At 38.0% G+C, this 24,190-nt stretch overlaps 1 protein-coding gene across 5 annotated transcripts in view; it reads right to left on the bottom strand.

The window, feature by feature from the left end:
• Positions 1-24,190, bottom strand: part of LOC111571912 (ectonucleotide pyrophosphatase/phosphodiesterase family member 2) — a 60,277-nt gene that overhangs the window by 12,435 nt on the left and 23,652 nt on the right. For 2 of the 5 annotated variants that reach the window (XM_055017903.1, XM_055017905.1), the window contains exons 13-25: positions 23,087-23,212; positions 22,962-22,993; positions 22,739-22,866; positions 22,046-22,124; positions 20,313-20,400; positions 19,251-19,423; positions 19,080-19,140; positions 15,066-15,086; positions 12,459-12,598; positions 9,895-10,036; positions 8,184-8,261; positions 4,383-4,515; positions 3,321-3,474 (exon numbers count right to left, since the gene is read on the bottom strand). In XM_055017903.1, the coding sequence (XP_054873878.1) occupies positions 3,321-3,474; positions 4,383-4,515; positions 8,184-8,261; positions 9,895-10,036; positions 12,459-12,598; positions 15,066-15,086; positions 19,080-19,140; positions 19,251-19,423; positions 20,313-20,400; positions 22,046-22,124; positions 22,739-22,866; positions 22,962-22,993; positions 23,087-23,212 (1,355 nt within the window). The remainder of the gene's footprint in view (positions 1-3,320; positions 3,475-4,382; positions 4,516-8,183; positions 8,262-9,894; positions 10,037-12,458; positions 12,599-15,065; positions 15,087-19,079; positions 19,141-19,250; positions 19,424-20,312; positions 20,401-22,045; positions 22,125-22,738; positions 22,867-22,961; positions 22,994-23,086; positions 23,213-24,190) is intronic. The other 3 variants (XM_035950534.2, XM_023275328.3, XM_055017904.1) reach the window with 2 other exon arrangements.

Raw genomic sequence — 24,190 nt, 5'->3', positions numbered from 1 at the left:
AATGGTTAATTTTTGGCAGTTTTTTAAAATGAGGCACATAGATTAAATAGATTTTGATGAAGTTTGAGGACTTAGTATAATCATTATTATTATTATTATTATTATTATTATTATTATTATTATTATTATTATTGCAGTATGACAAAAGCTAAATTGTGAGTCTACATACTACAGATTTTTAGCAATTACATTTTTACACACGACTCTGCACATCAACTATAGAAACGATCTATTTCACCGTGCTGAATGTATCGTCTAACAACCCGCTCTTCTCTCTGCTGTTTTTTGAGCCATGCAGGATCTACTTTTTTAACCATTTATTATATTTTCTTCTCGGTCTCTCTAACTTGTTTCTGTGCTTGTCCCGTCTTTGAATTTTGAGTTATTGCCATGTGGTTGTTGGTCACAGCTTTGATGATTTTTTGATTGAAACATAAAATAAAATGATTTTGATGAAATACCACAATTTAAAGCTTATATTTGGTTAACTGTCATACATAATTAGAATTGTGGGATATAGAGCTTTCCAAAGGTTTTTGATTCTTTGTTTTGTAGTGTCTGTTGTGCTAGACCTCATTGTCCTGCAGCAGTATGAACCCTTTTCCCCAGAGATGCAAACCAGATGGTGGTGGAAGTTTATGATAAATGAAGTGCTGCTTCTCCTTGGTCAGACTTTCCCACATTTTAGTAATGTTTTATTGTACTGATGTTGTTCTGTTCACTTTTTCTCAGCATATTTGTGAAACTTTGTATTTCAGGACAGTTTGTGGTACACATATATACCTGCCTTAATTATTTTCCCTTTAAGTTTTCATAATTTTTTTCTTATCTGGTTGTCTGCTGGCATCAAATAGCAAACTTTCCAGCAGGAAGGCTGGTTATTGATACCTAGCACATACACAGCATGGGTAAATTACTATGAAATGAATAGAGACGTTTGTTTTCTTAAAAAGTCACTTATTGGGAATAGAAGAACACCTAATTCAGTCCAGCAGGATTGCTGTCTAATTGACCGGAGTTAAACTCAGTGTTCATTGTTGAGGTCTTACTCTGAGTAGATCTGGTGTCTGAGTCACTGCTGGCACAAGTTTGCAACAACTATTTATGTGTCCAGTTCGCTCTTGTTTGTCTGATATTTGACACATTGGACATTTTCAAGCATTTATCATGACTCAGTGTAGCTGTTGTTCTGATCGCTCACGTTTTGTTTTTTTACGTGAATTATGGGAGCATGCGTCACTGTATGAAACTGATATCCAGTCTGTGATGAAGGTTCACGGCTGGTCGTTCGTTGATAGATGATGCTGAAGTTGTCAAGCATTTGAGAAAACTGACTTTCAATTTAAGGACACCATCACAGTGCACGCTTAAAGGCAGATGTTGCTGGCGGAATTCAGCTGTTCTCCAACACTGATGGTTTTTCTGAGCTTAAACTTCCGCACAGCTGCTTTCACTACTCTCAGGATTATTGTTGGAATCTTTTCAGTTTGAGGCATAAAGTTTCAGTTTGTATGACAGCGTGATCCCCCAAATCCTCAGGGGAAGCCCAGCTCTTCTGTCCTGGCTATATTTCAGCACTGAGATATTAGTTTCTGTAGAACAGACAGAGATTCTCGGCTGTAATCTCTGAATGCCTCACATTTTCACTTTTACTCAAAAATGAAAGTGGAACATGACCATCCAGCTTTTGTCATTCAGCTTTGTTTCAACACAAAAGTCCCTGAATTTTTTCACGACTGTTATTCACAGCCAGGTGCCAGGTGCAAGAAGAAACTGAGAATATTTTTTTTTTTTTTTTAACAGAATCTAGTTAGAGCATAGTATTTATTTTTGCCAAATTTGTACAATATTACAATATCATCTTAGATTCAATAGCTTGGATATGAATCGTTCTTGTGACAGCATCACTTAAAACACACTGCAAACTCGACCTGTCACTATAAATAGTGAAATAAAAATGTTTTTATTGTGTTAAATGCACTTAAAAGTTGCACCTCAACCCCTGAGTAAGATTTATGTTTCACCAGAAGTCATAGTTTACTGTTGACCAAGACATGAGTGATTATATATTGTACAATTAGATTATTATTAACCATGTACTAATGTGTAAGCAGCATTTTACCCTGTAGCAGGTTGAGATGAAGCTACACTTATTTATATAATACTGCAACTAAAGTAATTATTATTTTCACTATGGACTTATTTTTTAAAATATGTTCTTAATGAAGCCACAAATCATTTTCTTTAGGAAATGCAAGAAGAAGCATCTAGCTATAAATGATGTTTCAAATAGTCTAAACTGCAAAATTTTTTCATCATTTTGGACAACATTTTAGAATTTAACCCCTGGAATATTTGACATTATTGGCCTTAAAAAGGGTTTACTCAATCAGTAATCAAAACAATTAATCTTCAGATAATAAAATGACTGACAAATCAAAATTTTAAACATTTACAAATTATCATATTATAAAGCTTGTACATACGTTTAACACTTCAAACACTAAAACCCACCAGTGGGTTTAAAAGGCAATCTTCTTTCTAAAAATCACACCATTTATCAGCCAGAAACTGTTAAAACAAAGAATTATTAATATTTAATTTTCCTACAGTCCTGAACAACATATATTTAATGACAACTCAACCATATCTAATCTTAAAATCATGATATGCCATCCAAACCACTTAATTCAATTAAAAATTCCATAAAAAATAAATTGGCTGATCGAACTAAATTCTGAAAAAAAAAACTGCTTTAGTTAACACAACCAGAAAGTTATCAGTGACTCAGCTGTGACCAACAGTTGTGTGACAAAAAAGCTGAGATTTTTTGAATGAAGTGGGTTGAACTGCAAGCTGTGTTAATCACATATGTTCAACTTTAGTTATTTCTCTTTCTTTATGACTTATAGCATTATAATTGTGTCATACTGCACAACAGATATTTTGAGTTCCCTCTACTTCTAGCCATAGTTGTGTTGTTTTCATAGAGCTGCAGGACTTTTTATTGCAGTGAAAAATGAGCCAACAGTGAAGAACAATGTGACTGCCTAGGGTTCAAAGTGTAAAAATCTTTATCTTTGTAGTAAGTGATGCTGTAAAGTTCAGTTGAGTATAAGCATTGAATGTTCCAAAAAGTAAAATTTGTGTTAGGTACACTATTGAGTAAATGTATTTAGTTACTTTCACCCTGCTGGAGATCAGTCTAACCAAACCTGCTTGTTCTACTGATGTGAATTCCTCAAAGACTGTGGTGCAGCTGAATGTAGAGCTGGGACGGTGCTGCGCCCTACTGGGGTTGATTTTTGATTTCAACTTACATTGCAGGCTTCGCTGTTGTCCGGTCGGTGGGGAAGCAGATAGGAAAAGACCCTGAGCGCTCCGTCACACTCCTCCACCGTCTGGTTCACCTCCTGGCAGCTCGTCACGATGGTGTAGAAGTGGGTGGGGACAGGCGGTCCGTTGGCCGAGAACCTAAAACAGAAATCCACTGAAGAGAGCCGCCTTGAAAGTGACGTCACGTCAAGCACCCAGACACCAGGTCACAGAGTCAGAGAAGTCTCATCTTGGAAAGTAGGGCAGTGACTTATTGGAGAAAAGTTCTTAGCTTAAGATAACTCATATTTTACAAGTTAAACAGACATTCACAAAATATTGATGTCCAGCTAACGTTACGTAGCATATGGGTAGCTGAAGTTAATTGGGCCCGGTGCCAATTGGTGGCATGAAGTTAATATCTACACATCATGATGTAACCTACAGTTCAACTGAAAAGTCAGTTCACCACGGAGTCACTAAAGGCTTCACGATTGCGCCGAGGACAGGAGAAATTTTTAGTTTTTTAAAAATATGGTTACTGAAAATGGTTCATTTTTAGGAGCTTTTTACATAAGACATGTAAAATAAAGTAGTTTTTGAGGAAATGTCACAATTTTAAGTTCTCTAATGCCAGATGAGTAGTTCAAAGACTGTCAGAAAGTTGACAATCCAATGATTCTTTCTGTTATGACAGTTTCTGGTGCTGCTAAATTAACAAATTTTGGTGATTTGTTTTTTAAAGATAACATGCTTTTGAAAGCCACTGTTTTGATTTTAAATTCAGACGGTTAAAAAAGTTACAGTATAGGGTCTCATACAGGGTTTCAACAGCATATTTACGATATTTTTCTCTTATTTATAATGTCATCATTATGGTTTTATAAATGGTGTCGATCTGTGTGTTCTCTCTAGATTAGAGTGAAGACTTTTTCCTGCCATGTGTCTCTTTCTGGTGATATTTCAGTTGTCAAAGCTGCAGCTATAAATATAGGAGTTCAACTGGAAAACTGCAGATTTGGGCAAAGTGTTATCAGTCGTCACCAGAAGTCTTCCAGTAAACTCACTCTTTTATCTTCTCTGTGGTGTCTCGGAGCCCGTCATAGTTGAAGTCGAACACAGGTCCAGTGAGAACATTGATGCTGTTGCTCTCGTCTGCGAAACGCCTCAGCAGTGCCCCCTGGAGGTAACTCCACAATCCTGCACAAGAAAGCAAACCGTCGTCGAAGCTTAATCAGGTTCCTTCCTAAAACCATCAACCCCATGAGCACACGCAAATACAATAAAAAGAAAAAAAACTCATATCACAGTTTCAGAAATAGTGTGTTAGTTTGAAGGTGTTACGAATCTCAGACTTTCTCTTTTGAACAAATCGTCAGAACAACCCGACTCATCGATTGTGTGAATGTTTCTCAGGCTTTTCTAACTCGAAAAAACAACAACCTGGAAACAAAGAAATGTGAAACAGTCGGTTTAAAACATAAACTAGATTTGGTGGTATGTAATTGCCCGAAAAACTCAAACTTTACTATTAGATTTTCACAACTACTTTCAATGTAAGACTATGTCTGAGTAGGAATAAATGTGGACTAAATGATGCAAGTGATTGCAGACAAACAGCCATTTCTCTTGCTAGGTTTGATTGTATTTTGATTATCTAGAACCATCTCAACACATCTCTCTGCATTGAATAAAAAAAGACAACATATTTTGATACTTAAATTTTGCAGTTTGTATTGTCCCTTTAGCAATAATTTCATGGGCAAATTACAAAAATGCCTCCTTTCTGAAGCATCCACCTGAATAAGATCTATTTTTAAATAAGTTTTGTCTTTAAAAGCTCTGTATAATTATTGTACAAGCGATCGATGAACCCTGAAACCCCAAAGGTATGTTTTCTTATTTATTACAGACAGAAACTTTAAAAATAGAAAAACTGTTCCTGAACCAATCATTTGTGATCTGCAGTTCAGTCGTGATATTTCATTAAATCCAAGTATCTTGATGAAAAAAAATCACAAACAATAAACCATTTGCTCGAACCAGATTCTGTCAAAAAAAAAAAAAAAAAACTAAAAATTTGGTGCTCCTCGATGCAGCTGAACCAAGCTTAATGACTCAGCTGTGACCAAAAGTTTCAGGACAAAAATTATTATTAAATTATTATTAGATAAGCATAGAAGCAAACTAAAAATGTAAAATGTAGAATTATCTCGAGCTTTTGGACTGCCCTTTTCTATTTTTTCTAGGATTAGTAACACCTGTGGGCACTTCAAAAATGTTGTACATGTGTTCAGGATTTTTCAAATTTTGTAAAATGCATATTTGAAGAAATTCAACTTTAGCTTTTTTAAATGACTTATGGCATTGTAACGGTATCAAACTGCAGAGAAGACAATTTTGATTCCTCTCTACTTCTATCTAGTCATGGTTATGCTGTTTCCATAGAGGCAGGACTTTATATTAAGGTGGAAAACAACTGCAAAAACAAAAAAGAAGATTCAAAAATATTTGAAGAAGCAAATTTTACTTCTTTACTTCAAAACAAGAAGTGTTTTAAGAGCTTGACAACACTTCAAGGATAAGTATTTTGAGTCTCCAATAAGGAAATTATTATCCTTTCCAGTTTGATTCATAAATATGCTATTGCCCATGTTTTTCCCCCTTTAGCTGTGATGAAGCCAGACCACATAACATCCTTAATATGGGACCAATAAGTTTTCCAGACATGGCTCTGACAGCAGTGATGAATTATGTGCATCTGCTCAGGCCGATGATTCAGAGAGAGAGTCTGTGTTGTGACCTGATAAGTCCTCTCTCTGAGCACCAAAAATGGGTATCAGGCCGTCTTCGCCCAGACTTCACATCACTGGGTTGCTCTGCTTTGTCTCATGTGACACCATGTGACGTCCAGGAAGAGACAGAGTACGAATGAAGCTAAGAATACTCTGCAGGACACACTATGTCTGTTCACATGTCAGGCCCATCAAGTTAACGGTCGTAGCTTGGCGCCTTACAAATACAACCCTTAATCCTGTTTTAGGAAACAAAAAAAATCCACTAAATTTCCTCTGAGTTCATCCTTGGAACCCGTATAACATCCTTCACTGACTTTTTTTGCAAAAGAAGGGAGAAACAAACACTAAGACTGTCACCAAGGTACATCATGACCTTTTTTGCTTAATTTTAACCCGTAAGTTGCTTTTTTTTTTCAAGATTTTGTTGCTTCCTCGTGCTCTTTTTCACATGTTACAGGTATCAGATTAAATCATGGTGCCACCGACGTCTTTCATATTATGTCCTGAAATTTAAAACTGGGTATTCACAAATTACAAGATCCCTGGTTCACATCCCGGCTTGGGACTGGGATCTTTCTGGGTGGAGTTTGTATGTTCTCCCTGTGCATGCATGGGTTTTCTCCGGGTTCTGCAGTTTCCTCACAGCCCCCCTGTGATGCATAGGTCAGGTCACCAGTCTATCACAGGGCTACACTGTAGACCTGTCCAGGGTTTCCCCTGCCTTCACACTAAGTCAGCAGGGATAGGCTCCAGCCCCCACGCGACCCTAATAAAGATTAAGCAGTTTATAGAAAATGGATGGACGGATATTCACAAATTTCCTGCAGCGGAATGAATCCAAATTCAAAGTGGCTCCAACACTAGCAGCATGAACAAACTTCTCCCCGTATCTGAGTTCCTTATAATTGTACCAAAGTGCTGCCATCCTGTTTCACCCAACTAAATCAACTAACCAAGATCTGGTCATTCCTTTTCTCTGCAGACTGAGAAAACATCGTCTATGGTTCCATCCCCTGTAAACTTGACTAATAAACTACTGACTACTACCTAGACAACCTTGGCATTTTTGAAAAGTTACAATTTGGTTTTGAACCTCACTGCTGGACTGGAATTGCTCTTTTCAGAATTCTTAATGACCTGTTAGTGTTGTAGACAGTAATGGCTGAACAGTTAACACAATGACACAGCCTGACAATGACACAACATTGAAAAAAAAAGCATTGAGTAACTGCTTAACTAATAATTACTTTGGAATCAGTGTACAGCCTGAAAAAATGGGAAATTTATAGAATCGTGCACTGGAAATATTAGGCAACCCTTGTTTCAAATTTCTGAACAGTTCAGTAAGTAGAAGATGTTGAACTGTCAGTTAAACCCAGTATCCTCCTTTAAATCTCTTCTGTAGCCTCACTTTTATCATACGTCTTATTCTTGATGAAGAAAATAGCACATTATTTTGCTACAGACACCCCCTACTCCTAGTGTCACTCTTTATTCCATTACCAGTGTCATTGATGACTCCCTTACCATGTGTTGTCTGCCAGTCCCCTCGATTCAACCACCTTTTGTAATTGATTAGCAACTATATGCAAACTGACCACTATTCTTTTCTGTATTTACATATTGTCCCCTCCCAACTGTCTGACCAACTGTATAAAATATTTGACTCTGTAAATGTTCTGGGTTGAATTACCTTCACAGACAGTGTTGATAAGCCCACCGTATACCAGAATACTAATAAACACCACTTCAGCAAACTTTGTATGAGGACTTTGGGTACAATTCTTCCACATTCTTAACAGTTGGTATTTTCTGTAAGGATGCAATACCTGATTTTAGTGTTAAGGACTTTGCTACAGAATCAAAGTTATTTTTATTATCTTGCACTAATCAACACAACATACTTGTAACCAATGCATTAGAAAAAGCCTTGGATGACTTATGATATAAATGCAGCTTGTGTGCTGAAATCATGGCATTCATAGATCACCCACATTTCAGTTCATGGTGTGATTAAAGGACCTGACTTTAAGTTTGGTTTCTTGTGTTGCACTCTGAGTTTAGACTTACTCTTGAAGGCAGGGTACATGGGGACAGTGTTGGTGATGAGCGAAGCGTCGTATCTGGACTCCGGAGATGTTGCCAACTCTGTCAAACACAAAGACGCATCACACCATGTTGTCCTCTGCGGCTTTGACGTGTTTGCACAACTTCGAACGAAACAGTTTCGTCAAAGAGAAGTTGTTGCAGACAAGAAAACAAAAAGATCTGAATCACATCTGGTTCACATCTGAGATTAAAGTGATTCACCACGAATTATTTACGCTGCTCATTCTCTGTTAGTGTTGTAGACTGTTACAGTAATGGATGCCAGCTAATGACACAGTCTGTTTGATAAAATGCATTGACCACTTTACTAGGTAGTAACTACTATTACTAATTACTACTTACAGCCTGATTAAAAACAGAAATTTATAGAATCGTGCACCGGAAATTTTAGGCAGCCATGTTCCAAATTTCTCAGTAGTTCAGTAAGTAGAAGACGAACTGATGTCCTAAAGGCATAAAGTTGAAGATGGAACATTAATTTAAAAAAATCACGCAAAATTTGCATACTATTATTGTTTTGTGCAAATTCAGTGAAGAAAAGTCAAAGGAATATCATGCAAAGGCTTTATTCCAAGAGATTTGAGCTCTTTTATGAAGGTCCCAGTCTCAGGTCCACGCAGAAACTGAGGAAACAACAGTCATCAAGCTACAAATATATAGTAATAATAATAATCCTGCCCCCTCACTGCATCCAGGTGAAGCAATACAAGTAAGCAGCTGCCTCAATTATAAAATTTCATGCTTAAAATGACAGAGAAACATTTCATCCTTTACTTTTTGCCTCTTACTCACTCAGTTATTAATTTCAAGTTCATGATGTTGTATAGAGAAGCTATTAAAAAGACTGCTCTTTAATATGAGAGTAATGAAAATTTTCTAATTTTCAACAGTGGATTACTAGTTATTTACACTACATGCATAGAAATTAACCAAGAACCTCAAGAAAAATAAGATATAAGTAGATATGAATAAGACAGTGTTTCATTTTTGATTCTGTTGATCATTCGATAGCTTTTATTAGCATGATAGCAAGGCCCTTTTTCTCTAATTCCCAGTGTCTCATTGTGAATAATTGAAGTTACAGGAGTGAAAGCACAATAAAGCATAAAAGACTGACTTTCATCATTTTCCTCCTTCATGGATTCAGAGTCTTCTTTGTATTATATTACAAGGAACATCCAGTCGTATTTGTAATACAGATGTTTTATGAAGCTTCAAAAAGCCCACATCAGACGCTTAAAGACGGATTGTGGGACTTTTACATGGAAATGAACGGCAATGCTGATTAATCCTATCAACGCCAGGTAAATCTCTCTGTATTTAACAGTATAACGGAGTTTTTAATCAGACTGGTGCAACAGAAGCAATGTGTTTTCCATCCAACAGCAATAATTGATTTGCCAGAGATGAGAGGGGCAACTGTAGCAGCAGAAAAGCAGAAGGCGATAGAAATATGGTGGAGATGATGGATATAAAACCTAGAAAGAATCCAAGAAACGTTTCTGATGCTCCAGATAAAAAAAGAATCTTCAGAGGAAGGATTACAGGAAGTTGAGGGATATATCACAAGTAAACATTGACAGTGTTTGTGTAGTAACATTTACGGCCAGAAGGGGGAGACAACAGTTTAGCAGTGCAGGTTTAAAATGGAAAAGCAGCTCTGCAGCTTTACCTGGAGGAAAGAGGAAGCCGTAGGTGAGGTGCTTGTTCTGGCTGTAGGTGGTGCAGCTCTGACGGTGATCAGCTGACACTCTGGAGTCGACTCGGATACACTGAACAGCTGGAGAAACCTCTGGAACAGGAGTTACGTCCTCCTGCAACAGACGCACTTCTTAATGGGGGATAGTGGGGATAAAAGGGAAGGAATTTGTGAGAGAAAAATCAAAATGGGAACCTCTGAACTCCCAGCAGTTTCTGGCCTTTTACAGATTATAACAACATTGTCTCATTCAATCATTTTTCTCATTAGAACAAGAAAAGCTGGTATGTAATAGAACCAATTAATGCTTGAAGCTAAACAGATTGTCAGTTACTGTTTCTTATGGTTTGAATAAGTTTCATTTCATGCTGTTAATGAGATGCAGCAAAAGTGTCATACAATAATCCCAAAGTGTAAAGAAACATCCAGTAAGTGGAACTTACTGGATCTTTAAACCATCACAGTAAACCCCAACAAGTTTCTGGGCCTTTCTTTGCATTTTCTTGTTTTTAGTTTGTTGTCACGTTTTTACTCACTGTTGGTTAATTTTTTTCACTGCAATATAAAGTCTTGTACCTCAGAGGAAACAACACAACCACAACTGGACGGAGAGAGAACTCAAAAATGTGTTCTGTACAGTATGACAAAAGCTAAACTGTGAGTCTACATGCTATAGATTTTTAACAATTGAAATTTTTACTACCTTTTTTCTCATACTACTCTACATATCAACTACAAAAAGGTATTTCACCATGCAAAAGTGTCTTCTGTGCAGTATGACAAAGTCACAATGGCTTATATCATAACAAAAGAAAAACAGTTGAAATTGTTTGGATTTATAGAAGAAAAAAAAATTGGCTAATTTCTGCAACAGAGTAATTTTTTTTGTACTGTTGATGTCTGATAAATGGTGCCATTTTTGTAGTTTTTTCATTAACAATAACTTGCCTTTCAAACGTTCCAGAGGTGTTTGGGGTTTTATAGAGTTAAAGCTAAGAAAAGCAGAAAAAGCGAGAGTATAAATCACATGTGGTATTCTGACTTGTGCCATGACCACATGCATGTGTGTGTTTGCGTTGTCACTCGTGTATGTTTATGTGTTTATGAGCAGCTGCATGTTGTAAACCTGCAGCATGTTTTCATAAACATGAAGCAAACATGCGTGTTCACACAGAGTCTGAGTGTTTATTGGTGTTGTTGGGAGTTTGTGTTTGCATGCTTCGGCAGCACCGTCATGTTCTGCCGTCACACAAACACATTGCAGATCGCTGCAAAGAACAACAACGTGAGCTGGGAGTCATTAACATGGCGGCTTTTTACAACCTGACACCCGGTTTACATGAATTAAAGGCCGAAAAGCAGGAAGTCCACAGACGGTGTTGTCATGGTGTTAGTGAAGGCAAGAAAAAAGTCCTCTGAACATATGACATCAGTGGTTGTCGGATTAAAAAAAAAAAACAGATTGTATAGTTTCTAGTCAAATCTTTCAAAATTTTACATTATTGTAGTTTTAAAGAGATTTTGGGGTGTGTTTTAATTTCACTTTATTTCAGTGTGTTATGACAAAATCAATTCAAACATTTTTTAAATGTGCAGCAGATAGACAATCCATGCACAGAAAGTTGTTTTTCTTTTTAATCTGTAATCATGAAGTAATGTGGTTTCAATCTATCTCTCTAAAGGTGCGTTCCAGGGTGATCTATCAGATCTAGTGACACACAAACAGGCTGATTCTTTACAATCACTTCTTAAAACCCATTTTTACAGGCTTGCTTTTATGTGTCGTCTGTTTTTATCATCTATTTTGATAATCTAATTGATTTTAAACATTTATTTGTTCATTTGATTCTATTTCAAACTTTATCTATTTTCTTATTTCCATATTTATTGGATTGTACTTACTTTTACTACTACTGCTATTATTATTATTTTAATTTTTATGAGCATTAATATTTTTTGCCTTTTTAAGCTATTTTCTTTTATTCCACTTGTTCTTTTTCCTTACTTGGATATGGCATTTTGGTTATTTTACCTTCTTATGTGTTGTTGTTGTATCGCCACATTTTGAAAGTCGTCTTACCATGTTTAACTCTTTTTTTTCCACGTTTGCCTTCTTGATCTTTCTCTTTCTGTTGTTCAATGTTCTTCATGAGTCTTTCCTTTTTTACTACTTTGTGAATTCTGTTTGTAAAAGGTGCTATACACAAATAGTTATCATTATTAATATTAAAAACACTGCATTTATAAGCTATTTTGCAAAATGCAAAACATAAAATAAACCAAAGAGCACTGAAATAGTAAAACTTCTCAAAAACCTTCCATTGGAAAGGTGTGGCAATTTCTCTTCAGGTTGATTTATCTCAGAACTGAACTAATATTGGATAATTATAAGCCAAAAACATGGACATCAATATCATTACAAGAACTTATGATGCATATTCTCAACAGAAAACCCCTAAAAATCATGTTTTAATCAAATTGAGGTGATACATAGTTGTGTGTGTGTGTGTGAGTGTGTGTATGTGTGTGTGTTGTACCTGTCGTGGCAGTGTGTATGCCGTCCACAGAGGCATGGCCAGCTCTTTGCTGTATCCACTGATGAACTCCACATGATGAAGGAGGCTGTACTGAGTGTCGAACATCACCGCTGGTCGACCAAACGGCAGATGGGTGCTGTCTGCAAACACACACACACACACACACACACACACACACACACACACACACACACACACACACACACACACACACACACACACACACACACACACACACACACACACACACACACAAAGTGTGTTCAGTTTTACTTCCATTCTCGATAAGTGTTTTTCAACCACTGTGCTGTGAGATATTGTCAGGTGTGCCGTGGGAAATTATCCAATTTGTGTGCCTGTGCGGTCTCGCGCCTGGCAGAGTAATCATGTAGTACTCTTCCATACCAGTAGGTGGCAGCAGCAGCAGGTAGCTAATTGCCTTGTGCTTGAAGACAAGCGAATTAGTGACGCATGGATGCAGCGACAGGTGGCACTGACGGTGGCATTGTGGGTAGCAGGACGACAGTGAAAGTGATGGATAAGTTTTTGAAGAGGAAAAATGCTGACTCTGAACTGGACCCTGGACAAAATCCGGACCCAGATGAAGGCCCTAGTATGAGCGGAGGTCAAAAGAAAGCAAAGACGGTGACGTCCAGCAAAGTTTCTGGCGCGAGGCAATACAACGAAAGCTATCTTTCATTTGGATTTACTTTTACCAGAGATGCAACGGCACCGACTTCGTTGTGCTTGGTATGTGGTGAAAAGCTCTCCAACAGTGCTATGGTCCCAAGTAAGCTTAAACGCCATCTCCAAACAAAACACCCTTCACTTCAAAACAAAAATGTGGAGTATTTTGTTCGCCTGCGTGAACACACGGAGAAACAAGCAACTTTCATGAGAAAAACCGCAAAGGTAAACGAGAGAGCCCTTGAAGCTAGCTACCACGTCGCTGAACTTGTGGCTAAATCAAAAAAGTCCCACACTGTGGCAGAGCAATTAATACTTCCTGCCTGCAAAGCCATTGTAAATGAGATGCTCGGACCCGAAGCGGCTAAAGAAATAGCCAAAGTCCCTCTCTCAGATAACACAATGTCCAGACGCATTGATGAGATGTCTGCAGACATCGAAAGTGTGGCAGATATTTTTCATCATCTCAATGAACTGAACACACGAATGCAAGGCCGAAATGAAAACCTGCTTACAAGTACAGATCAAATAAATGGATTCCGTTCAAAGGTGCAACTCTGGCTGCAACATGTGGAAAGTGGCAATCTTAAAATGTTCCCACTCACCAATAAATGGCAAGATGTTAATACTGCTGCACTGTGTGAGATAATAGTTAAACATTTGAAAACTCTTGAGGAGAAGATGTCATTTTATTTCTCTTCAGCCTCCACAGAGTGCCTTGACTGGGTTAGGCACCCATTCAGCTCAGCATCAGCTGTTGGAAAGGACATGACTTTACAGGAGCAGGAGGAACTAACTGAACTGAGACAAGATCGTGGCCTCAAGCTAAGCTTTGCTCATCTACCTTTAGACAGTTTTTGGTTGGCAGCTGCCAAGGAGTTCCCCATGCTGACCAACAAAGCTATTTTGACATTGCTCCCATTTTCCACAACATATCTGTGTGAGGTGAGCTTTTCAAGCCTGACTGCTGTAAAAACTAAAAACAGAGAAAGACTGAGAGCTGTGGAGGAAGAGCTTCGTGTGTGTCTTTCATCGATTCCTGCCAGGATATCAGCTCTGTGTTCATCCAAACAGGCCCAGGTTTCACACTGAGTGAATAAATATGAAAGATTATAAAATACTTTTTTCTTTGTGTTTATTTGATTCCTATTCAAGATGTTATAACGTCATTCTTCAATGTTAAAAAATGCTTATATTAACAATATAACACTTATATTGTTAATATAAGCATTTTTTTTTTACATTTCAGCTGGTGGTGTGCCGCGGGATTTTTTCAACGAAAGAAATGTGCCTTGGCTCAAAAAAGGTTGAAAAGCACTGCCTAGTTAAACACAATTTAGATCCTTAGATTTCCTCAAAAGCATTGCTTCTGCTCAGTAACACTTGCAAGTTAATTTGTAATAAAGAAAATTTTAGTTAAATCTGCTAAATGTGCATCTTTGCTCTGACATTTTTATTTTCCCTAACCTTTCTGCAACAAATGTGATTCTTTTGATTCCTGTGTGTAAGCAGACAAAGATAAAGAATAACCTGACCAGGTGCATGAAAACATTGCCCTCTCCTGGACTTCTGTTGTCATTTAGGTGTTCCAACAGGTCTTTATACAGAACACAGTGCAACACAGTCAGAGGTGAGTTCCCCAAGCGTTAGCACATAAAGCATAAACTAAGCTAAACTTAATATATCAGCAAAAAAAATTAGAATAAAAAATAAAAACAAATTTTCTAAAAAATATATGCCTTTCTACCTAAAAGAAAAAAAATAATGTGATGTTTATCTTAGAATGATTGAATACCTACATATAAGCAACAATTTAAAAAAGGCAACCAAGTGTCCTATTGTGGCCCTCGAATCTTGGGCAGGTGTAATCGCTCAAAAACCTTTTTCATTGTAAAAAAGAAAAACATTATCTCTACCTACCTCCTCTGGTTTCAACGCCTTCTTGCAGAATATAAAGATGAAAGAGAAAGAAATATGCACAGCAGTTAAACACTGTTCGCAGTGCAGTCATAGCTTTTGAAGGTTCAAACAGTCCCAAGAAGAACGGAGCAAAGTTTTTGATTTCATTTCACAGCTGATGCACTTATCTGTGGCCTTATTAATAAAATTAATAATGTTTTCTTCATTATAGTAAAATCAGTTTGTACAGCATAAGACATAGAGAGAAATTTTCTCAAAAAAATTCTCCCAGAAATACTTCCAGCGGTTGACTTGTTACCAGTTTTTACAAACATCAAGACGGTGCAGCTCATGTATCAGAATATATTCATGTTTTAATGCTATTTATCAATTTGTGTTAATTTTAAAGCAACAATAGTGTTTGAAAAGCCAGAGTTTTAACCTGTTTGACTCATCGTGACTTTTCTGTTGTGTTAACTTTCAAACAACAATGTTTATTTTGATTCCTGAAACAGTTTTAAATAGTTTTTTTCATTCAGTAGAAAAAATATTGTTTGCCTCTATGTTTAGAGGAGGTTTTGAGGATTTAAGAATCACACTCACAACAGCCCTAAGTGATTTTAGATACTGTTTCACAGTATTTTCCATTTATTTTTCTGATTGTAATATCTGACAAGCAGTACACCTGCCACTTTTCATAACAGACTCTTCAATACAGTTGATAGTTGGAAAAGCTACAGTGTGCTGTGTGAAAGACATGGCAGCAACAGTGTATTTCAAAAATAACACCTTTTCTGCTGCTGGGCAAAAAGGCACACGTGACATTCTAGAATCCTCCTGATATCACAGCCAGGTACAATTGTGATGTCACATTCCGACATCATCAGGCAGCAGCATAAAAAGGACAGATTCACATCAAATCAGTCATTCGGTTGGAAATATCTCCACGAGACACAAACTAAGCCACAGAGTTGAAGGACAACGAACCTCGAGACAAACTAGTCTTCTACAGACCCGACATTTTCACAGATCTTCAGAGAATCTTTGCTTGTGCGTCATGGCTCAAAGATTCAAACAAAAACGGCAACAAGGATACGCTACCAATCCTCGCCACGGTGGTCACCAAAACCAAGCTCAGGAACTGGCTGAGCTGCGAAAAGCCTTGGAGGCATGCCAGGCTGAAAACCAGCATCTGATGGAGCACAATCACCACCTGGAAGAGCACATCAACATGCTTGTGGATGATAATAAGAAGATGAGTGAGAAACTGATCCAGAACAACACCCTGTTCGGCATTAAGGATGCTCTTGTGACAAACAGGGAGGTTTTGATTATAGAGCTGAAAGAGCTGCTGAAGGCTGAGAGGCAAAGATTCACCAAGTCCAGCAAGACCAAGGATCAAGAGCTGAATCAGCTGAAGGAACAGCTCAGACAGAAGGAAGAAGAGATGGTGAGACAGCAGAACCAAGAGGAAGTGAAGGAGGCAGTGCAAGAGTCAAAAGACCTGGAGGACAATACTGTCCTGCAAAATGAAATGATTGAGGAAGAAAGAGTGCAGGAAGTAAAACACCTGCTGGAAGATGAAAACCTGCAGGAAGAGGAACAAGTGCAGGAAGAGGAGAAACTGCAGGAAGTAAAAAACCTGCAGGATGACGACAAACTGCAGGAAGAAAAACACCTGCTGGAAGAGGAGAAACTGCAGGAAGATGACAAACTGCAGGAAGTAAAACACCTGCTGGAAGATGAAAACCTGCAGGAAGAGGAGAAACTGCAGGAAGAAAAAAACCTGCTGGAAGATGAAAACCTGCAGGAAGAGGAACAAGTGCAGGAAGAGGAGAAACTGCAGGAAGATGAGAAACTGCAGGATGACGACAAACTGCAGGAAGAGGAGAAACTGCAGGAAGAAAAAAACCTGCTGGAAGATGAAAACCTGCACGAAGAGGAAAAAGTGCAGGAAGATGACAAACTGCAGGAAGTAAAAAACCTGCAGGAAGAGGAGAAACTGCAGGAAGATGAGAAACTGCAGGATGACGACAAACTACAGGAAGAAAAAAACCTGCTGGAAGATGAAAATCTGCAGGAAGAGGAACAAGTGCAAAAAGACGACAAACGGCCAGATGAGGACAAAGACTCAGAGGAGGAGATAAAAGAAATTGAGGAGGAACAGGAAATCCCAGAGGTGGACAACCAAGAGGTCCCTGTCAAAACCAAGAAAAACAAGGGATTCTTTGGTTTCTTCAGAAGACTGATGGCAGGAAAGACAGAGGAAGAGAAAAGGAGCAAAAAAGAAAAAAAAGAGAAACATGGCTGTTGGAGTTGCTTACACTGAAGTTCGACTATGACAGCAAGTTGAGGAGGCTGCTCTTTCATCCTCCTCCCTTCTTCTCCCTCTCCTCACCCTTTCTCTATTCCCCACCTCTCCATCCTCCACCTCTCTATCCTCCACCTCTCTATCCTCCACCTCTCTATCCTCCACCTCTCCATCCTCCACCTTTCTATCTCCCACCTCTCTATCCTCCACCTCTTCCATGACTATCCACAACCATTTCCATCTCCTCCACCTTCATCCCTCCTCTTCTTCTGGATCCTTCCACCTACTTCTTTCTCCACCCTCACCCCCTGTCTCCTCTCCATCACTCCTTCTCTACCTTTCTTTCTTTATTCCAGCCCTCTTCCATCTCTATTACCCCATCTCTCACTTTCCTTTCACCCTCTATCTCTCTCAAAAACATTAAAAAAGCCAATAAAAAAGAAAAAAAATAACTCTAATTGTAGTTGTTTGAAAGTAAGAACAATATCAATTGAAAAGAAAGCAACAAGTTATCTTTCTGCATGTTTCTGCTTCACTGAACAAACATGACTTAATCACAATTCTAGCTGTTGTTGTTCAAAAATTCACAATTCACTTCATGCAGTTTGTTGGCTGAACAAAAGTTCATTAAATTAAATTAAACTCAAAAAGGTTGATGCCAATAGTTGTGTTATATTTATTTATTTTTCAAACATTTCAAACATTGCTTTCTAGAGTGGATGGTGCTCAGAGTTAGAATTAGATTATTGAGAAAACTTTCACACCCATGAGAGTGAGTGGAGGAAATTCTCAAAAGTCTTTTACATGTCTCTGTTGGTCTTTATGTCAAGTTTGTACTATCCTTTCATTCATAATAAGCTTTTGTTTGTCATCTCCTCCTCATAGTAGTTGGGGTTGGGATGGATAACATCTAGTCCAGTTACTATGTATTGTAGATTAGCTGTAGTACTGAGTTGCCACCAGGTGGAGCCTTTTACTGTTTCAACCCAAGAGGCAGCAGTTCTTTGATGGCAAGCAAAGAGCATCGTGTTGGTTTAGGTAAGGGTTAGAGTTTAGGTAGTAAAGGGGCATCATGACAAAGTCTTCTGTGATGCTAAATGTGTTTATGATAAACTGAGATTGGCTAGAAACGTGTTTCTATATACCAGTGGAATACTGGAATACTGAATATTGTGCTCTCCCTTTTTACAACATCTGTGTAACGGGTGACAAAAATGTTTCATTTTTAACAGAAAAAAAGATGCCAAAATTTCAAATGAAACCTGTAGAATGAAGCGATTTTGATAAAATATCACAATTTTAAACTTCAATTTGGGAAAGTTTTCAAATGGACTAAAAAACAGATGAGTAATTCAAAAATGTAATGATTGTCATTGTTGCAGTGTTTACAGTGATAAATGCTGTAATTTTGGTAATTTTTTAAAAAGATAGCATAGCTTTCAAATCCAGTGATGTGTTTTGGGGATTCAGAGGGTTAATTATTGCTGTACGCTGTGTTGATGAGTGATTAAATTAAAACACTGTTTTGTGTCTTTAGCTGTCAGGATGCTTTTGATGCATTAATTAGGGTCTGCAATACACAGATAATTATTTGTATTTCTAAAAAAAGACTAAACTGGAGATTTCCTAAGCTGCTTCATATGTACAGCTGTTCTAGTGTGCATGTTTCAAGATCTTGAGACACTTTTCTTAAAAAAAATCACAGAGAAATAATAGAAACCTACTGTAATTATAGACTCCGTCCGGTGCAGGGTTAAAAGCTTCGATGACCTCCTCCACTTTGTTCTGAAACAGAGAATCGCAGTTAGCTACTGAGCTCCAGATGCGTTGCGGTCTGCTGAGTTTAATCTGATGTCAGAGATGACGTATTGGTGATGTCACTGCCCTCCACTGACCTCATCATCACAGCTGCAGCCCAGATCTTGTGTCACGGTGACGTCGGAGTCGGACGCCGGTGACGGTGGTGTGACTTCCTCCGGCATGCTGGGCTGGAATGGCGGCTCTTTCAGCATGTCGTTCAGGCTGCCGTGAGTTCCGTTGTTCGGAGCCGGCTTCAACCCCAACAAGTCTGGCAGAAGACAGAAGGAGGAGGGTCAACCGGCTGAGGAGAATCATCTCAATCTGACAGGTTGTTTAGCTTTGGAGGTGGAAGATGTCATTCAGAGTTATCCTGAAGCATCAAAAAATAACCTGACAGTCCTTGAACTGCTCATCTGCCAGCCGCAGTTCCCTCAGGAAAAATCTTAATCCTGATTTCTAGGCTTAAATCTAAGCTTAAAATCACAATATTTAATCAAAATTTACCTTATTCTAAATGTCTTATTTAAAAAATTGGCCGAAGGTAAATATTTTGCATTAACACAATTCTGTAAAACACAAAAAAAATTCTACACTCCTTGGCACAACAGTGAAGCTATTTGTAACTCAGCTGTGACCAAAAATCACAAGACCAAAATCTGAGACTTTTCAACTGAACTGCAGGCTGTGTTTATACAGATCAGAGAGGAGACAAGTATGGAAAAATAGATAACTTAACGAGTAAAATAGCTATAGTATGTGGAGTCACTATGGTTTTTCAACAACTGTGAACTCTTGGACTAACGTTGGACACACTGACTCCAATTTTTATTCTATTTTTGTACAATAATTAAGCCATTACAATGTTTGCTGCACTGCACAGAAGTCTCTTTTTATTTTAGTTTTCTTTTCTTCTAGCCATTACTGTCCTGTTTCTATAGAGGTGCAGGACTTTATATTCAAGGGAAAAATTAGTCCACAGTAAGGAAAACTAGGAGCAAAAACATAACTATCTATGAAAAGCTCTGCAGGATTCTTCATTGCTGCTAAAACTAGCACTTTCTACCTAATCAACAAGAACAAATCCACAAACCTCACTTTCAAGCCTCTATTTGCATGAAAGAAAACACATAATTTAAGAAAAACACAAGTGTTCTCACCACACATGACGTTGTATAACTCTATGTTATCAAACTCTGGCACTCTTTTTTGGAATTTGAAGCTTGGTCCATGGCCCATAAAGATCGTCTGCATGCAAAAAAATTAAATAAAAGAGAGAAATGTACATGTCATTAACAAACACAATGAAATACAGCACTCAAAGGCAGTGGTTCCTGAAGTGAAAGTCATAATTAAAATGTAAAACCACATAGAAATAGCAGCTGGGTTTTTTGTGTATCGTACGGACAAACGGATACTCGTTATAGGGCACTGCTGCAGCTGGATGAAAAATTTATATCCTGCATCGCTTACATATCATGTTTACTAGCTCCTTCCTTAAATCGTTGCTTTTCTTTGCACTGTACTGCCACCCTTTAATCAGAAAATCAGTGTGACAACATCTTCGATCTACGGTGGCCGAGAGGTGCAAACCAAATTTACATAATGCAAAACACTTTTACAACCTCCAAGACAAATTTACAAGCGACAAAACACTTTTACAAGTCTAAAAACACTTTTACAAATCCAAAAACACTTTTACATAATGCAAAACACTTTTACAACCTCCAAGACAAATTTACAAGCGACAAAACACTTTTACAAGTTCGAAAACACTTTTACAAGTCCAAAAACACTTTTACAAAGCCAAATGTAACCGGAAAGGGAATGTCCCAACTCCAGGGCTGAAGCGGAAGTGACGACGAGGAGCGGCTAATGCACTCTGTCGGTCTGATCTGCGCCATTTAAACACTCTAAAGACCGTCCACACGAAAAACAAAACCGCGTCAATCGGTTCATATGTTCCCCACAAAACGGGCAAAACATCACCCGCTCGCTTGGTTCACCATCAACAACAACCAAAAGTTGCATTAGCCGCTCCTCGTTGTCACTTCCGGTTCAAACCCGGAGTTGGGACATTCCCTTTCCGGTTACATTTGGCTTTGTAAAAGTGTTTTCGGACTTGTAAAAGTGTTTTCGAACTTGTAAAAGTGTTTTGTCGCTTGTAAATTTGTCTTGGAGGTTGTAAAAGTGTTTTGCATCATGTAAAAGTGTTTTTAGATTTGTAAAAGTGTTTTTGGACTTGTAAAAGTGTTTTGTCGCTTGTAAATTTGTCTTGGAGGTTGTAAAAGTGTTTTGCATTATGTAAATTTGGTTTGCACCTCTCGGCCACCGTATCGATCGAGATGAGTCAGACCTGCAAAGAATTAATTATCATGTCATGAGGATTCATAGGTTAACATTTATATGGATGTTTGACTCCTGACGGTCTGAATATCTCACAGATCAGTATTAAACTATTTCCTTCCTCTCTACTTGACCATTTGTCAGTGTTCTGTATTTATTATTGAGATTGTAATTTCTGTATACTGTAAGTGGAAATATACATGTCTGTCCAACTGCTTTATATACAAACTGATCTTATGCTGATTTACCTGAGAATTCATCTAAAATGGAAGCTGAACCAAGACCACCTATGTGGCATTTCAGTATTCCTCCCTTTCATAATTAAAACTGTACAAACCAATGTACACGTCTGATAACATTTTAATGTGCAGGCTGAAGGCTTCTGGAAACTGTCCCTCTTGACACCACATAATACAGAACTAAAGGGAGTTGCATTCATCAAAACAATGCTGCATAATGACAGATTATTTCCACAACACCTTTAAAAATACAATCAGAGTAGACAGTAGTTGTAATACAGGAGAAAGGCTTGAACATAGCACAGTACCCTCATGCTGGTTATCTTGTTGTCGAAGCCATGATCGCCTAAGAAACCACAGCGAGTCCTCAGTTTTTCTGGCATTTTCCTGAAACAAATAGGATTACAACAATTAAATTCTTGATTGAAACTAAAAATAACACTAGCTGGTGCAGGTGTGAAATCTTTTTTTTTTCATTTCTGGAGCTAAAACATTAACAAATCTTACAACCTGACACTGAACTCACTAAGAGGTGAATCTGATTCTGGTCAGTTTAGGTTCTCAAGATTACCATCATCAGCTAAACCTTACATACACTTGTCAAGATCAGATATGTCATGGAAGTCTTGAAGTTCCAATGACTCTGATTTTGTCATTATTTGTAGAAGACCTGTAGTAAATCTGTGAAAGAACCAAAATGCATGATTGTTTATTTATTTATTTTTTTTGACAAAGACACATGGGTTTCAGTGATTCCATTTTGGAAAACTAAGAGTTAAAGGAATCATTGGAAAGCCAAGACTACTGTTATAGACATGGTCTTTACAAGTGTATGTAAATTTTTAGTTCACAAAGAAAAATGGAAATGGAAAATGGGGAACTGGAAGCTGGAGATTTCTTCTGTGAAACTCTAATTTCTCCCTCTAAGGTCTCACACTAAGTAAATGATTTCTTCATATTTAAAAAGCTTGTGTTTGAATCAGAAAATCCCAGTGATTTACCTAGCAATGTGCCACTTCCTCTCCATCAGCAGGTGGACGTCCTCGATCCTGCGGTTGTTGGCGTAGTGAAGCCTCTTGGGTAAATGCTGCTTCAGGTATGGCTTGAAGTGCTGAGTTGGCATTTTACACTGAAACAACAAATATGAAGGTGAATGATGCGACCGTTGCACTTACAAACAGACTGGACTGTTGGGTTGCGTCTGTACTATGGTGTGGTACTTACAGTGAGGTTTGCAACCACAACTTTGGGGTCATCTGGAAACAGAAATATGGAGGAATGAGGAATATGAAGTCTGTTTTGTATTTAAAATGATTTCCCATGGATAAACCCGGTTGTGATCGTCTTACATGTGGTGGATTTGGGGTCCCGAGGTCGTATTCTGCCCAGCGATCCGGGGATCAGTGTAATTTCCTCTATGTTGAGTGGGTAACTGCTGAGAAACTCTGTCCTGTCACAGTGGGCCTCCTCCATACCTGAGATATAGAAACACCCATGGTTTCTGCTATTATTATTAGACAAATTCAAGGTATACAGAAGCTCACACATTTACCAGAAAAATAAGGAAACTAATGTGCAAAATAATTTGCAAAGTAACGTGCAAAATGTCCAGGTAGATGAAATAAGGTGCAAAATTGTGAGGTGTTTTACAATAAAAAAAGTGCCTTGAAAGGTTTGAATACAGTATAACAATGAAAGAATAATAAGGAGGGGTGCATGGGTCCCGACAGACTCACGATGATTTGGTTTTATTGGGGCAAACCTAAGTATTTACAGGTTTGCACCACTTCAATGTTTAAAGGATCACTACATCTTAAACTAACATGAGTTACAAGAACAGACTTTGTAGAGCTGCTGTGATTAGTCACCATGGTCAATCACAAGTCAACATTCATATTTTTAAGGGCATTGTAGCAGAGAAAGAAATTAAAAACAGAACAGGAAGTGGCAGGAAGTGTAGACAGGAAGTGAGGTGTTAAAGCACCAGTGAGCTGAGTGTGGCAAATGGAGGAGGCCTGGAGAACAATGGAGTGAAGTGAGAGTTTGGAAAAGGAGGTTTTTAGAAAGACTAATGCAGCTTCTGGTCATCTTCACTGCAAAATGGACATATTAAAGTAAATGGAGCAGCTGTGGAAACCAGAACCAGCTGAGAAACTGACTGTTCCAGGAGCAGAACTGGATAAACCTCATTCCACCTCCTCTGTTTCTTGCTTCGATGCTTTGTTGGACGGTGGTTGAGGTAAGTCTGCTTGATTTCGTACCAAATCTCCATGCTTTTTCCTTTTTCTCTTGCCTCAGCTCAGGCTACATTGTCATTTTTACTTGTCTCCTCTGTCTTCTTTAGCTTCTTAGCTGCTCACCAACACTCTCATATCTCATATACATTCACTTCCTATCTTAAAAACTGTAGTACACTGAAACAGCTTGAACAAACTGAAAATTGATTAATTGAG

Source organism: Amphiprion ocellaris, chromosome 15 (assembly GCF_022539595.1).
Source record: "Amphiprion ocellaris isolate individual 3 ecotype Okinawa chromosome 15, ASM2253959v1, whole genome shotgun sequence".
NCBI lineage: Eukaryota > Metazoa > Chordata > Actinopteri > Pomacentridae > Amphiprion > Amphiprion ocellaris.
This window is presented reverse-complemented; position numbering and strand designations above follow the sequence as displayed.